The sequence below is a fragment of the Centroberyx affinis genome, unplaced genomic scaffold (genome assembly GCF_046629955.1).
Source record: "Centroberyx affinis isolate AG114_WGS23_722 - 3 ecotype Tasmania unplaced genomic scaffold, CSIRO-AGI_Caff_v1 ptg001486l_1, whole genome shotgun sequence".
In the NCBI taxonomy this organism is placed as follows: Eukaryota; Metazoa; Chordata; class Actinopteri; order Beryciformes; family Berycidae; genus Centroberyx; species Centroberyx affinis.
This window is the reverse complement of record NW_027279952.1, coordinates 31,295-48,822: the sequence shown is the minus strand read 5'-3', so window position 1 is coordinate 48,822 and position 17,528 is coordinate 31,295. Positions and strand designations below refer to the sequence as shown.

General features: G+C 43.9%; 1 protein-coding gene across 1 annotated transcript; it reads right to left on the bottom strand.

Moving 5' to 3' along the window:
- Positions 1-2,996: 2,996 nt before the first annotated feature.
- On the bottom strand, positions 2,997-5,589 carry LOC139650411 (fibroblast growth factor 6-like). Its single transcript, XM_071527076.1, has 3 exons — positions 5,247-5,589; positions 4,632-4,735; positions 2,997-3,173 (listed from the first exon to the last, which is right to left on the bottom strand). The coding sequence occupies exons 1-3, from the start codon at positions 5,587-5,589 to the stop codon at positions 2,997-2,999; spliced, it is 624 nt and encodes a 207-aa protein (XP_071383177.1).
- Between the last annotated feature and the right edge of the window lie 11,939 nt (positions 5,590-17,528).

Below are 17,528 nucleotides of genomic sequence, written 5' to 3'. Positions count from 1 at the left end.
AAATAACAGGACTTTATCTTTCGATTGCAGATTCTTCCTCAGAACGGCGAGAAAAGAGCGAGAAAACGGAGTTGTGAGAAGAATACCGCTGTGAATCAATGTTTGTGCCTCATACGTAGCAGTTGACTACTATGTGTTGTTCCAGTTTGTGGTGAAAGGGGGGGGTATGGGTGTGTGTGTTGGGGGTGGGGGGGTGGGGGGGTGGGGGGGTGGGGGGGTGGGGTACTGGGAGCAAGGGCACATCCTGAAGCGCTGTCCTAGGATATGGGTGCAGCGGGGAGGAGAGAAGCTCTGCGTGACTCCGCTCTCTCTCTCTCTCTCTCTCGCTCTCTCTCTCTGCCTGCTCCTCACGCACTGCACTAACTCTGCAGATGTCCCCTCCCCAGAAATATCTCCAACACACACAGTACTTGGAAAGGGGAAGGAGGGAGGGAGGAGGAGGGGATGGGGGGAGTGGGGGTGGCGTGTTGTGGAGCTGCATTTCAAAGAGGCGGAGCACCAAAATTCACAGAGGGAAGTGAGATTGTTTCAAAACATTGCAGCTCGCCAGCTGACACACACTCTCTCTGACAGAAAACTAGAAGCTCAGGATTTGTATTCCGGCCCGGGACGGAGGCCTTGGGGACCGGGAGGGAGAGAGCCAGCCCAGTCCAGCAAACCGTCTTGGGTTTAGGCGTGAGATGTACTGGGTTTCCGCATCAAAAAGATACTTCAAATTCATGGAAACAGTGCGGCCTATATTAGCAGACCACCCTGGACACCGGGGTCGGGGCCAAGGCCGGTCCATGACTCTGACCTTGAACTAAAAAAGGCTGAAAGGAGAGGAGGAAGCTCCTGGGTTACAGCTGGAATCCCAAGGTCCCTGCAGTGAGTGGGTGGGGGTGGGTAAGTGACTGGCAGAGGTGGGTGGGTGTGTGTGTATGGGGTGGGGGGTGGGGGCGGTCAGCTCAGAGGGGGGCTGCTCAGGTATGCGGGAGGCTGCCTGTCATCCCGGCAGATCCACATTCTTGCATGGGGTTTTGACGAACAACAAAGACGGCGGGCCGGCTCTCTCCCATAAGTCTTTCCTGGATTAAAATAGTCCCGCTTCCTCTCTAGTCCGACAGAACAGAACGACGGATGGGGTTTGTTGTTTCAAGTAAACAGCTGCAGAAATTAAAAACCGCAGTCTTTAAAGGGTGGATGCACACTACAAGATTTTGGCACAATTTCCCATGCAAATTCAGAGTGAAGCAAGGAGAGCAACCTTGCAATATGTAATAGGATATTTACTGTAGTATTGGTCCACATGAAGACAATAAGTCTACAAAGCATGGTACATCTTCAACTTTGTAAACAAACTGTTATCATACATACCAATACTCATAAATATCTTATTGTACACTACAAGGATGCTCTCTTGCTTTCATTTTAGTAATTCTCAGGCCCTCCGAGCCTCCTTTTGGGCCAAACCAAATGTATCAAATCAAGTTGAAAACCCATGCTGTAGCTTTTTAGGCCTTTTCGCAGCACATCAATCTAGAACAATTGGTTGGAATGACAATATAGATCTTAGTTCAAGAAATCTTCCAGAAATCTTCCAGTGTGCTTCCAATTCTGCGAACTGCACTGTCCTTCGGGCCTTCAGGCGCATGATCGACTCTTCCATAATTGCATTTAAAAGTATCTGCCTATAGCTCCCAACAGCTCCCCGCCACTGCAGTGCTGCTGCAGAGCACAACTGACAAGCGGGGAAATGGCCCATGGCACACACACACTCCATCAAACGCACTAACACACAGATAAATAAAACAAACACGCGTATGGGAACGATTCTTACCAAAACATTTAGGCACCATCATCGATGGTCACTGTGCAACCTGAACTCTTTTCGCCTCGTCCAGGCAATTGCGATAAAGCAGCGTAAAAAAAGCTCCTGTTTTTTTCTTTTACATTTGTTTCACATTGCAACTATTTACATCATTTTCATTGGCTTCGCGGACAGTAGACATCATTTTCCGCAGCAGTTGCTGACACGCTGAAGCTCGCAATTTTTGCAATTCAAAAACAGCAACCCAAAGCCAAACACTTCAGGTGCGGTGTCCAGGACAATGTGCAGATTCATTTCTACTGTGCGCTTGTACTTGTACTATCCGCTCAGTCGACTCTTGCGCAGACACAGGTCCGAACAAGAATTCTCTCAAGAGTTTTAAGCATTCCACCCTGTTTATTTGCTGACGCCGCCACACAATCAAACGTATGGGCTCACGCCAGGCTCTCCCTCTCCACATCTATGGCTGACCGCTCTCTGGTCTCGACCACAGACTGTATATTACTTAATCGATCTAATTACAGAAAAGAAAATAAACCAGAGATAGTCGGCCCCCCCTCTGAGGCCCTCTCCAGAGTGTCAGCCCTATTTCTGACTCCAGTGGGTGTCTCTTACATGCAGGTTTAAGGGGGCCACAAGTGGGAACACCAAGGCACCTTTAAATCGTGCAGCAAAGGAAGTGCATTTAAGTAAGTCTCATTTCCCCCACTGCTGGACATCTACAGTTGAGCAGGGAACCGTCAAGCGCTCAAAGGTTTTCGAGAAATCATAAACTTAGCAGATATTTGAGCAGAAGTCCATGCATCCCTTAATCCAGTAAAGTGGTTCTTTGAGGTAATAAAAAGTATTCATTTCACTCTTTAAAAGCACAGGATATAGCTTATCCTCCATCTCAAAAAAGGAAGTGACACATAGTTCAGTTACAGCAAGCACCAAGGTAAAGTGAGACAGGCAAAGGCTTCAACTCTCCCCGTCAACAACCATAAAAACAATAAGCAGCACAGTATGGCATATATATAAGTCGTAATACAAAGATAGCTATCCAAATATACATATATAAAGAGAATAAATATTTGTGTTATTTTTTTTTCTGCAGTCCATTGGTGTGTATATCATGAATATGCATTTCTATATTACCTGGAAGAACATCCACATGTGCAAATTAGTGAGTTATTGCCGGTTTTGCTCATAGTCGGGGGAGGAAGTGTGTGACAGTCATGGCGGTGGTGGCCTTGTTGCCTCTCTTTACGCGGCCATGCTTGCTGAGGGCGATGTAGGAGCCCTTGTAAACAAAAGACTCGTAGGCGTTGTAGTTGTTGGGCAGCAAAGTCTCCTTGAACTTGCACTCATCCCGAAAGACTCTCTAAAAATGCCGAAAGAGGGACAAGGTCAATAAATCTCATGAGAGCCACAGGATGAACATCACAGTATATGCATGGATTCCATGTGACCTTTACTTTGGCAAATAGCCTACTTAGAAAGCATACTTTGAGGGAAATTGGAGGAGGTGGCATTTCGTAACAAAAGAATTGCCCTTTTCAAAGGCAGATAGCAGCCTCCTGCTGTCTGTTTCACTGATATTCAGTAAAGCCATAGACAAGCATCAGCAATAGAGCTGCTGATTAAAAACTGTTTATTCCTGGCAGCCTAACTAGGAAACTAACCAGGTGTGTGAATGGTAATATTCAGGGGAAAGTGTTGAAGCAATAGATACAACATTGGAGCACATACACACGTTATGGCTCAATAGAAGCTAATACATGAAATGTCTGATAACAGTCAGACATATTGTATTTAATAGTCATGTTTGTCACTTTTAGACATACGATATATGTAAATATATTTCTACTGTCTCCATAAAAACATAAAGCTGCTTGATCTTTCAATGTAGGTAGAACTGAATTAGAATCTAAGTTATACTATGATAAATGTAGGTATTGTGTACAAATTGTTCCCCTCATGTGTTTTACTTACTTGCCTTAACTAAGTCTACTGTTTCTATCAATGGCAGATGAAAGCAACTTATAGACTCATTACAAATCAATTTTAATACTGTACCAAACCATTCTGAAGATATAATGATCTGATGATTTATAGGTTTCATGGGAATACCTGTGTGTACATTTGTGCAGTTAACCCCCCTCCCACCCCCCTAATATTTCACTATCAATGATTTCCACCTGTCACACAGGTGAATGATAAGCATGCTGTCCACAAAAGACACAGTTGAACTGAAAAGAATGCTGCTGTCTAGTCATTAATAGAAGCATTCTCTCACTTTTTCTTCAGTTCGCTCTCTGAGGCAGTACAGCACAGCAGGCTTGATGCAGTTAATGTATCTACTACTGTACATAATGTGTAAGGCAGGAGTTCTCAAACGATGTGTCATGTCACTGGCCCCCAAATAGACACACATAAGGCCAGAAACCCCACTTGATAAGATTTTAATCCATATGGGAAGATTTTTGTTGTTGCTGATTTCATATTTAATCGTATAACTGTAACACTGTAAGTGGGGAGATAATAGTGGTGAGTGAAACCTGTGATTAATCATTCTTAAGCATTCTCCAGCTGGGTTTATTTCCAGTGAATTAAATTATACTGAAAACAAACTATTCCTCATTTTGCTGGGGACCCCCTGGACCCCCCCCCCCCCCCCTCATGGCCTGCTGGTGGTCCCCGGACCCCATTTTGAGACCCTCTGATATCAGGGCATATTAATACCACAACAGTGCTCATAAACCCATGGGTGCAGCTAACTTGCCCTAATTTAACTCCTCTTGTAATGTGCAAGAAAGACCCTACAATTGCGCACACGTACCGTTCCGTATAACCTTCCCCTGCTGTTCATTGCGACAAACAGCTCACTTCTCACTCCGAACAAGCTGATCACTCCTCGGTCCACGGTAGAGATTTCTATTAGACCTAAACGAAACATAATGTTAGGGAGCCCAGGCAAGCAAGACAGTGTCACTGCGACTGGGGACAAAGACGAGTGCCGGCCTATGCAGCAGTGGGTGTAACCTTGCAGGTGCATTGCGACTGAATGGGATCTCTCTCTGCTGAATTAGCCCGTGGCAATATCCACTTTCTGGCATTTTAAACATTGTGATGTCCTATAAGCGGACTTTATAGCGTGCTGCATGGGAATCTGCGTGTGTCCTGCAGCGGGACGCAGGGTAAAAATAAGTTAGCGTCTATATCGGGTCCAAGCATTCATGTCATGTTTTTGGCCTGGGAAGATATTTCGCACTGCACGTATGTAAGGTTTTTTAATAGAATTGTGTCTTTGCTTTCGGAAACTTTCAACCATGCCGACACCGCTTATTAAATATCATGCAAGACAAGTGACCAGCTCTAACTTTTACACAGAGGGCTGCCTTCGCATAGGGTTACACTCTTTTTTAGACACAGTGCATTGCCGGATGCAACTCACTGTATTGGTTCTCATTGTGTGCACCGCTTATCCTGCCATCCGGGAGGACCTGCAGGTGAAACCCAATGCCCACGTTGCAGTAGAGTCGCCGCACTCTTTTGATGCCCAGCAAATAGTCGCTCTCCCAGTTCAGCTCCGATTTGTCCCCAGTTATACCGAGATAGGAGCGGGAGAAGAGCGTCTCCCATCTCTTTTCCAATAAAGTCGCATTAGTCCTGCTCGGAATCGGATAGGATGACACGATCCCCAAAAGAGAAGTCGACAGGACAATAATTGCTGGCAGCGTCCAGTGCGTCCTGGGCCCGTTGGACATACTGTAGAGGCACCTTTGCGCAATGGCCATCCGGTTTACCTTTGGGGCACGTGGTCAAAGTTACCGGCCCTAAAAATACAGCTCTTCTTATTTTTCGTCCTTTGGCATGGTGGTAAAGGCTTATTTTGGGAAGGCAGATCAAGGCCCCATAGCCCGAGATCTGAGCAGGAGCAGAGGGACAGAGCGCGTCGGAGCTTGAGGTGGTGCTGGTGGCGATGACCATCTTTCGCCGCTCCGCGCCTCTGGATAGGCAAAGCTGGCCGTGGAGGGACACCACTCACCGAAAAAGCAGCTCACCTTGCCCAGGCTCTTGCATCCTCACATGACATCACTCTGACTTCACCGCTGCACCCCCATCAAAAGTAGGAGATGGGAGGAGGAGGAGGAGGAGGAGGAGAGAGGGAGAGAGAAAGAGAGAGAGAAAGAGAGAGAGAAAGTTGCAGCGGCCCCAGAGCAGCAGAAAGTCCTGATGGGAATGATGGGGGGTCCAACTCCGGTCCTCCGCCTTCACACCAGCGTCAAGCCAGACAGAATATTAAAGAGGACTTCCTGTCATACCTTTCAAAATAAAAACATCATCGGTGCGCATGTTTTGCAGCATTTTTGAGCAATAAAAAGTACCAAATAGGGGCTTAATAGCCTAATGACTAAATTTCAGGGGAAAAGTGAGGCAATGACTAATGACTGACAAGACGTTTGGTCAGTGTCATAAATTATTCGAGCACATAGGTCACCAAAATATCAGCTAAGGGGATATAAGGATTAAAACTACAAAAAAACAAAATCTCAAATTTAGACTCAGGCTGAGGTATAGTGAGCACCACACCTTACCATGCCTATGATACCAAAGTGAAAATAAAGAATGTATTTAAGGAGGAGTAAATAGTTAATGAAAGTATTAAATGAAATGAAAACAGTAAATACAAGTAGTAGCAAATAAAAACATGTCCTTTTCGCAGCATAGTCATAAAGGCCTATAGCCTGCAAAATGCAATATATCGTATGTAGCGCTGCTAATCACTCAAACAAAAAACTCATACCACACTGTCATTTGAGTTATTCGATATGATTTGTGTTGTCTTGTACACCCCGATACATTGTTTCCCCGAACAACCATTATACGCTTTTATTTTGAAGGCCATATTGCTTAAGTTTCTGTCTCCTTCTGGTTAATTCTGGCTGGCTTGATGCAGCTCTCCTTCACAGGGGAGACTTGGAGGGGAGAGGGGGATGGGAGGGGGTCGACTTTCATTGGATAGCGTTGAGCAATCATGGGATGGATGGATGGATACTGTGACCAGAACCCAAATCGGGACGGTGGTCATATGTCCTGACAGCCTGCTGCCTTATTTAGAAGGAAGGTGTAAAAACAGTCCGCCAGTCACCGGAGAGCAAATGGCAATCCTGTCTGACACTTCCTTAGCTGTTTGTTCAGGAAGTTTACACAACCAAATATTTTGCCTGGTCAGATTGCGCATTATTATTGTAAGAACGCAGCCTGGCACTCACAGAATAATATAGCCAGCATAGCCTGAATCGAATGCCATGCATTGTTAGGGTGACGTGTTTCTCCTGATGGGTTAAGTCCAGTCAGTGATACAGTGGTAAATTAAATGTGGGTAAACTATGACCTCCAGTCTGTGATTATCAGACAAACAGCCACAAATATAACCAAAATCAATTATATTACACTCATTTATGCTTTTCCCCTTAAAAGATCCTATAATTCTAGATTTGTGTCAGCCTAAAAAAAGGTGGGTAAACTATTCTGCACATGAAAAGGGGTGTGGACTGAGTTTGCTGGGTTTACCTCCTCTACATCCCTGTTTGCATCCTGAGGATACACACAGCCTGGGGAATTCCCCTGTGTCACAGAGCACCGAGCTGTGGGGCCCAAAGGTGCTGTTGGCTGCCAGGGAGCCGAAGTCCCACCTTAGCAACAAGAGAGGTCCTGACTCTGATAAACAGCGGTGACAAGACAACCATAGTGAAAACAACAACAAACAAACAAAACAACATTTCACATATAGCTCAGAAAAGAGATATGTTTAAATAAATTGCCCCAAAAAATGTATTTGTACATGTAGATGACATTCACGAGCATGTATTTTCAGTGGTCAAAATATATTTTGGATATGCTTGCAGATATATGCCGTTAACAACACTGCACAGGAAAAATATATTTCCAGAGTTGATAGTATATTTTGAATGAATGTCATCTACATGGCCAATTTTTGTATATTTAAAAAAATATAAATTGGCTAGCATAGCAGAAAATAATGAATACTTGATTTTGAACATGACCATGCAATTCTGGAACTAGCTCAGAGAAAACTCCCCATTAAAGGAATAGTTCACCCAAAAATGAAAATTCTGTCGTCATCTACTCACCCTCATGCCAAATGAAACACAGGTGAAATTTGTTAGTCCATATAACACACAGGGAGGCTGCCAGCACAACTTCATAGCAGCCTTCTCCAAAACAACTGAAGTCAATGGGGACCTGTTCTTTAGAGTTCCAAAACAAAAACAGCCAAACAATCACACTGTGAATAGAAAGACCTATACACAAGCTGTAGTTAAGATTTGCACTAAATGATGGTGTAAATATACTGTAGGTCTTTTTGGAACTCTGAAGAACTGGTCCCCACTGACTTCAGTTGTTTTGGAGAAGGCTGCTATGGAGTTGTGCTGGCAGCCTCCCTGTGTGTTATATGGACAAACTTCACCTGTGTTTCAACTGGCATGAGGGGGAGGAGATGATGACAGAATTTTCATTTTTGGGTGAACTATTCCTTTAAGACTGATTCTAGAAACATCCAGGATTAATTAAACCTTCAGCATTAAAAGCTCTTTATGCAGCTACTCAGGATTATAAAGTGCAAGTAGACAAAACGGCACAAGAGGGAAATTAAGAAAGCATTAGTATGGACTGAATTCTTTCTTTATTTCCAAGACCTTTCATGTCTTATCTCTTTGCAGGCCTGTAGTACCACTGATGGGTTAGAAATGTGATTTTGTTACACATGCCATTTTCCTTCAGAACTAGCAGCCTTCCTCCTAAACGACGAGTCATGGAATGAAATGAGGGAGGAGAGAAGTAGGCCTTCAGTCCCAGTGGGGCAGACAGACTAGACCTAGCTGCATAGCAAATTAATCTGAGACAGCCTCGATTTGCTGCGTAAGCACATGGCCATGCAAACAGGCAACCAATAGCCTGAATAGACAAAACTACTGGGCTATTGATGAAGTAAACCGTAAATCAATTGTGAGTGGGCACTGTTAATGAGGGCCATGTTGAGACAGTGCTGAGCTCTGAGGCAAATTCAGCTAATACTGTTATATTGGCTTGAGGCTGAGGCTCCTTTTTTGGCAGTGATGGATTTCTATAATGCAATTATCCCGAGCAAATTGTCTTTTTTCATTTTAGGGAATGTGTGAGTGATTTGTGTATTGTGATGCACAGGGATAAAATGGAAGCAGTTATTCTCCACCTGAAACTCAACCATGCTCTCGCTTCTCTCCTCCCTCATTTCAGCTTATACCACAGGGAGCAAGAGAGGTCAAGCTATAAAAAATTGAACAACCTCTACAACTGCAACTGAGTCATAGAGGGGCAACATGAGGGCAGAGAGGCGAGTAAATGGAATCTCGGCCACATAACACAGCAAATTGATCCCGCCTGTAGACTCGCCTTGAGCGAATATATTAGGCCTAAAGTAGATGACACAGAAATGAGAGACACAAGCAAGGGAAACATGTCTGCACTTTACTATTGTCAGGTCAGCTGTCTTTGTCGCAATTATAGGATCTATTTAGTGCACGTACACGCACACATGCGCACACATCAATCAGAACGGACTGAAGGGTATAGCCATACAAACGGGTTTTGTGCGTATTACGCAAGTGTAAGTAACTGGATACGCGAGGATACAAAGCTCTTTCAATTAGTCTTTTATTAACGTGGGGTTTAAAAGATGATATTGAAACAACAGCTGGGAAGACCCTGCAGCGGAGGGGGATTTCTCTGGAATGACATCAGGATCGCTGGCATAGACGGGCAATAATACTCAGTCCAACTGCGCCTGGGTCTGGCCAACTATATATCTCTAACACATAAAGGCTGCACAGGCCTATACATAAAGACACAGAATCACATTATTCTAAAATCATGGCAGTAATAGTGAGTGAGTAGTTTTCATATCAATAAAAAGTACACCCATAAATGCCTTTAAATGACATACAGTCAACTTTTTGCTTTTGTCAGGACAGGAGATAAACTTTGAAATCATTTAGGTTCACTGCTCTATGGCTTTGTAAAGCAGAACTGACCAGCCACTTGTTTAGCTCTGACCCCCTGATGCACAACATTTCACAGACTGATGATATAACCATCGATCTCCAACTCTAAACCATTGAACAACAAGGAGATCCCTCGCTCAGAGCGATTAGACCGTCTCAATGTGAGGGTGGGAATAATTGAGCAGATAGCATAACAGCGATGCAGTGATCGATGAGAAACAATTGGATTTCAATCTCATAGAATATGGGCTTGTAAAATAAAAAGCTACCACCCCGGATGGAGCTTGGGGTCCACATTCTTGCTGAATCAGCTGATGTATTATTCAGCAGCCAAAAATGGACTATGTTATGCGTTTTCCACTGCTGCCTCGTACATTCCAGATACAGGGGAAACAGCGCGTCCTCTGGGAGCATGAAACTAACCTACTTGCACTGTTACTGGGACATGTGCAATAGCTGACATCTCAAGGCAACGAGTCAGAGCAGCAGTTTCCAAATTCAAACGAAAGAGATCTGTCCTGCTCCTGCCGTCAGTATTGTGTGGAGCTTTGAATTGCACCAAGAAGACAGAGAACAGCTTGTCAGATCGGAGTGTTCCCAGTAAAAATACCTTTTCAAGGGTACAGCCTGTGCACCTTGCAGAGAAAGATGTGTCTGCTGCTAAATTGGGCAGAGAGTGACTAAGGGGAAATCAAGCAAGCTAGGGGTGACTTTTACGCTGGTTCATCATCTGAACCAAAAGTAGCTCATGACGCAGCAATTTCAATGACCAAATCAGTAAGATATTCTTTTTAAAACAACAGGAAGCCATCTATCATCAGACTGTATAGATGACTATCAGCCAAGCATTCAGCAAAATGCTTCCGGGAGTTATAGCAAGGAAATAGATGTTCCTTGGCACTTCTAAATGTGTACTTTATCTATGACACCGGCCAAAGTAACAAAATACCACAGTTATGCCCATAAATCCACAACCCAAGTGATCCAACTTTGGTCAAAATCTTAACTTAAAGCATACAAAAGCCATGTAATTCCAACTTGGAAACAATCTTGCATCCTATAGCTTCTTGGAACAAAAACATATGGTCAGATCACAAACTTCACGAGGACATATAAAGTCTTCAGTTCATGACAGTATGAATACAGATAAAATGTTTGGGCTTCACGGTGGAACGAGTAGTAAAAGCAATTCCAGTCATCAGTGAAGCTATACTATAGATTGCCTTTCACATTGAATGATGGAGAACACCTCACATCATGGCCATCGATCTCCCTTTCAGCCCGATGATCACATTCTCACCCCAAGAGAGCTGAAAGACATGGAAGCATGTTTGTGCAAAGTGTGTGAGCTCAGCAGGGCCGTCAGTTCACTGGACCCTAAGCTATGGCAGATCCCACCAATGACTGATGACTGACAAGATATTATTTGGTCAATGTGATGAATTACTGGACACACAGCTTAGAGGGAACATTGGTCCTGAATGCTCACCTGAAGTTCGTTTTCTAGAAACGTCTTCCAAGTGAACTTATGGCAATTTTGCTTGATCTTTGCTCTCCATTACAGTGATAAAAACCACAAGATCAAATATAGACTCATAGAGGCTGAGGTTTGGTTAGTGCCACACCTTGCCATGACCAGTTGACGCCCCTGTGTCACTGTTCCTCTGGGTCAAAAGCCGTCAGATTTACTCGAGGCATTCCTGGCCACGATGAAAGGTTCATTTATGTGGCTGCCACGCTGGAAAGTCAGAGGATTTGGTTTACGGCTGTAGGAAGGGATAGAGATCAGAGGAGGTGTCAGCTGCTGAGTCGGCAGCCGATTCCCCTGGCTCCTCTTCCCTCGCTCCCAGGAACCCAACACCGAGCCGGGCCACCAGGACCGAGCACAGGAATGTGAGGAATTCTGTCACACATTTGCTCACCGCTTCGCACGTTCTCGCCCCCACAGGACGTAAACTGTGCCGCCCGGCTCTGAGGATGTGACCACCTTGCTCAGCAGGGCAATCCGTGTAAGAGCGTGAGGGCAGGCCAGAGGCGGCAATAAGCAGAGGATCAAGGCAAATTGGCTGATGGGTAAAAAAAAGAGACTGTCAGCCATGGCACACTGCTGGGAGTGTGAGTCATCCTAGATAGGACTACTGTCATTCTGCCAGCACAACAAAGATCAGATCGTTCGTTTTTGTCACGGCCTCAGCAGGATAAAATCTATATCCACAAGGAGGTGATCAAAGATGTTGGCACGCCGCCTGTCTTGGGAGGACCACAGATAAATATATTCAAGAACGAGGCCTGTTGTTAAGACCCCAAAGGAGCAGTTGCAAGTTCAAATTTTCTTACAAAAAAAAACAACAACTAAATTCTAACTTACTGATAAAACCCTGCGTATAAAATTGACATAATCAAACAAACTGATTCAAGTGAGTGTAGACTAGACTTATCATATTGGCCAACATATTGGCACGTTAGAATTTCAGAAATTCTACGTAAGTGATACTGATTAGAGTAAGCACTGCCCAGAAAGCAAGGTTGGATCACAGTCAAAGGCCAATGCTTGACATTGTAGAAAAGTGCTTGAGTAGCGCCTCAGCTGAGTTCCCATGCTGGGTCTCCTTCACTCATGTAAATATCGCCCTCTGGTGCGCAACAGATGTAAGGACACCCGTCCCTGGTTGGGGATAATAATTCACTGCATTGCAGCATATCATTGGAACACTGGCATGTGGGTTGGCTGGGCTCGCGTCACTTTCCTTTGAAAACCAAAAACTTGTGAGGAGTACTCTCTCAAATATGAGTTCTCTACATAGCATCTAACCACAAACATTTACTTCATGAGCGTTTACAAAAGCACATTAGCCTCACCAAATGCTTAGTGTGCTGCCCGAGTACTCAGCTAAACTTAGTAAAGAAAACTGTGTCATCCCCTGCATTGCAGGTAGTGTGTCTCAGTGGAATATCAAAATAACATGGAAGAACCTGCAGACATCATTTGCTTACTAATGGCTCAGTGAGCTAGAGCTGTAGCATACAGTGAGTTTCTTGACTATTTTTTGGTGTCCTTTGGCTTCCTTCCCTGAAGCAGATCAGTGAAAAATTACTGATGCGTTCTGAATGATTTTACAATGAAAAGTTGCAATTATTTCAAAGTAACTGTTGAAGATTATATGTGAGCGTTCACTGAGTAATGTGTATTGTGTATGTGTCATGTATTTCTTGTGGAGTAACTAAAATCACTGGTCACTATGTGCATTGGGAACTGGGTGCTATGAAAGCATGTTTGTGGACACTGATTATTGGCTATTGAAGCTGGGTGTTCAGTATCTCTGTGTGTGTGTGTGTGTGTGTGTGTGTGTGTGTGTGCGCGCGCGTGCGTGTGTGTGTGTGTTTGTGTATGGCACAAGGGAGAAGTGGCCTGTCAGGAAAAAGCAGACCTAGAGGATCTGATACAGCTGATTTATCAACCAGTGAACACTCCAGTCAGATCACAGCACACATCTAAAGGAGCTTGACAGAGACAGTGTGACTATAAACAAGTGCTGTTTGTCTTCTTAGAGATATTTTAACATTTTTGTGAGTAGGAATTCACAATGAAACACAGAAAAGAAGCTCAAACACCACAGACAGCAATGAGTGCAGTACTCCCTAAGGAAGACTAGACATAAGCCTTTGAGATTTGATGTGCTTGTGTCTTTCAGCCTGTGACTTCCCCGTTAAGAGGTCACCCTAATGAGACGGCTCCCTGGGTGCCCTTCAAGAGCCACGCGCAGGAAACAATGCTGTTTTACAGATGCTATTTTGAATGGTGTCAGAGTGTAAGACTGGCAGCGCTGCATTGTTGCCGGCCCTTTGATGCTGTTTATATCCCCGCTGTCTGTCAACACATATAATCATACTGCAGATTCCTGACCCGGGGCCTGATATTGCCAATAACCCTGTCCAACAACTCCAGCACCCACGTCCTGTCACGGTGATTCAGCATATATGAATTAGTCAACTGCCTTGATGTTTTATTCATATGATTTCTGCTCTCTTCTCCAGGACAGTCAATGTGTTACCGCTTTGCTCAATTTGAGACACTCTACTTTGTCACTGTAGCCTGTGAGTCTAACAGACTGGAGAAAAGTCACTCTGTCTGTCTGTCACCTTCAACCCACTGCCTGAAACAATCATAAACAATCGTGCAACGGTCAAACTCGAAACGACACTCGACTTCAGAAAAGCACTTGTCAACCAGAGTTCGTGCAGTGGCGAGCCCACACTTCCTTCAAGTCTCTTTGTGATTGTTCCTCTACAGCCTCGCATCCCCCTAGCAATTAGCTCTGTGGCTGCCGCGTGTGTACGCCAAAAAAATGTCCTCAAAAGCATACACTTAAGAAGAAGAGGTCTTAGAAAACAAACTCCGGAAGCCGCTGATTGAGCGACCTGTCTGCCCACTCTGGTTCCCTGGCTAAAGCCGTGGCTGCTGTGGCTGTGCTGCGGTTGCCACTGGTCTGTGCCTAAAGACATCTGACCCAGGGCCATTTCTAGGTTACAACAACAACACCACACTGACACAACTGCAACACCGGATATCCGAAACACTTAGTAACTCATCAATCCATATTTAGTTTGGGGCTTGTAAATAACCGGTGCCCCCTACAGAGCACCGGTGACTGAACTGTGCCATTGACAAATTGAGGATTTTGTCTCCCGAAAAAGCTAAAAATATATCCAGCATGCCGCATAATGACACAGCTTTGTGAGCAGGAAAATGGAACAAATGATCTCTTTTGGTACAATTGTATTACATGATCAGCACTTCCGACTCTTAGGCATTTATGCAAAGCCTGGCAGCCTCTATTACATTTTGCCTTTATCGTAAAAATATCTCTATAGTAAAGCACCCATCTATTTTTTCTTGCCCCTATCTGGAATGTAAATAACAACATTACAGTCTCCGCCTGCGGAACATCCATACAAGGGCAACTGAGCTGGCCTGAGCGAGCCCCACACAAACTACTACCCAGTGATGCTATACATAATGACGGTATTCACATCAGTGGTTGAGGGGGAAAACTGCCTCCTGACCACTTCCAACTAACAAGTTCAAATTAAGACTGATGACCTCACGACTGCCAAGTAGGCTAGTAAATCAAGCAGGATGTCTAATTCCAAAATAGTCTGGTAATACTGCCTGCTGGTGCTATGGATAGATATTTATGAGTCTGTTTCATATCTTGGCCTACAACAGGTTTTAACAATTAAATTCTAATTCAAGGCTAATTTAATATGTGGAATAAACAAGCCAATTTATAGAATGCACAGACTGGGCATTTACTTACTTGACATTCTCACCTGTTAATAATGCAAACATACCTACCTGTAATGGTTGTGCCACTTGCAATGTTGGATGTGTATCTTCTTCTGCCTGTACAGTTAGTAACAACAGAAAGTAAATCCATATATGTAAGAAATCCATACTCTTTCCCATACTTCCCACCCATACAAACTACTTAACGTGTTGAAATTGTGGGCTGCATATGTATATATAACCCCATAATTATTTATATTCTATTTTATTGTTTTTATTGCTGATTTTATATTCTATTTTTGTGCTAATATTCTATTTTCTTTTTTCCCTGCTCTTTCCTATTACTTCCCAATTTCCCCATGGGGATCAATACAGTTTCATCTTTTCTTATTTTATCTAAGCTGTGCATGTGTATACCTGCTTAGTTGTACATCTGTTCCATGTACTCTGGTTTATCAGAACTTACATACCTGCAGCTGAGTACAGCTTTGAGTTACTTATATTTAGCTTGAATATTTCCATTTCTGGAGACTTTGAGTGGAAGCAACCAGACCCAGCTTCAGTCAACTACCAATCCTTAGAAGTTCATATACTGAGAATTGTACACTAGTGAGCACAGAGGAACAAGTTTACAATGTGCAGTTTTAGTTAGATATGAAAGAACACACATATTCTAGGAGGGCATTTCTACTTATATTTAAGTGAAGCATTTGTTCTTCCACCAGTGGTCATGTGACTTTGTTTTGGGAATATATAGGGGTGGAGACAGTGCAATTTTTACTCCAACAACATAATGTTCCAAATCACTTCCTGTACTAGGTTAAAAAGAGATGTATAGTGGGTAAGAGCCAAATAAATTGGATTCCCTTCTCATGATTAGCTGAAGTGCAGTGACATTTCTCAGATGGTTAACAAGTCACCTATCACCACGCTACTTGCGACATAGTCTGGAGTACAATGTAAACATCTATACGTGTGAATGGAAACGTGATGTTGTGACCGCAGTGTTTGCATGACTGGATCTGATATTTTGGTCGTGGCTGTAGGCAGCGCTGTAGGAGTTGAGGAATGTGCGACCACAGGGCCCTTTGGCCCCGCGGCTGCACGTCCTCCTCCCTCGTCTGGGTCCGAAGACACGGACCGTCGCGTCCCTGCACGTCTGCTCCAGGTCCACTGTGTGACAAACCACAGCCGACAGCCACCCACTCACACGCTGGAAAATGACAACCCTTGGGAAGGCTGCTGCTCCCTCAGAAGTGCAGTAAAAGGGAAATCGAGGGAGCCGTGATTGCTTCCGGCCTGAGTGTGGGCGACTGGGCGGGCTGAGGACATGTCAGGCTCATGTCACTCACCGGGTCAGACTTGGCAGACTGCTTGTGTCATCTGGGGGCCCTGAAGCACCGGGCTCCTGCTGCCATCTGCTGGACTGCTGGGCACTTGGGTGAAGGGACACTGCAAAAGAGGAAACCGAAAAGATTCAAACAGTATAGGACACTGCCATGAGCTGTGAGGTGTTACAAGAGAGCAGTCAGTTTTAATATTCATGATAAGCTATGCAAAGTGCAAAAGAATGGCTGTCAGACTCCATGGTAACCATTGATGGACTCTGATATTCAATCCAATGATCAAATTCACAACCTGTTAGACCCCACTGCAAGTACCAACACTGCAAAAATACATTTCACATATATTTCAGAGTATGGTTAGACATATGTTTAAAAAATATACAAAAATTGGCCAAAAAGAATGGATTTATAGGTCTACATGTAGATGGCATTGATTCAAAATATGGACACAGGAAAGACATGCTTCTTATGTGCTGTTTATATCTGCAAGTATATCCAAAATATTTTGGCCACTCAAATAGGCCTAAATGTCATATAGCCTACATATAAACATGCACGTTTTGGACTATTAAAACATATCTCTAAACATATTTACAAGTCGAAGTGAAATGTATTATATTCAGTCATGCAAACTTGGGTTTTGTAAAAAGCATTCCTAAACATAAAGCCAGATGCTAGTTTTGTGTGCACACGCCGCACGGGACGCAACTCTGACTTTTTTTTTTAAAGAAGCAGATTCGGCACATTTCTTTTTAGAAAAATAAAATAGGTAGCTTGCAAATAAATTGATTTCAGCGATCCATATATCTATATTCATCTATTTAGCTATCTACTAAATAAGTTCTTACTTTTTTTTTTACCGTAACAAAAGAGATGGTACAGATTTCTTAACAAACGAATCACGCACAGTAACAGTCAGATTAGTCAACAAAACGTCACCTTTCGGGCGGGCTCGTTGAAAGTTAACAACCTCCTTGGTTGAAAGCAGTGGGAGAGAGCTTCAGTTGAGTGTGTATTGTATCAGTAGTGAGACA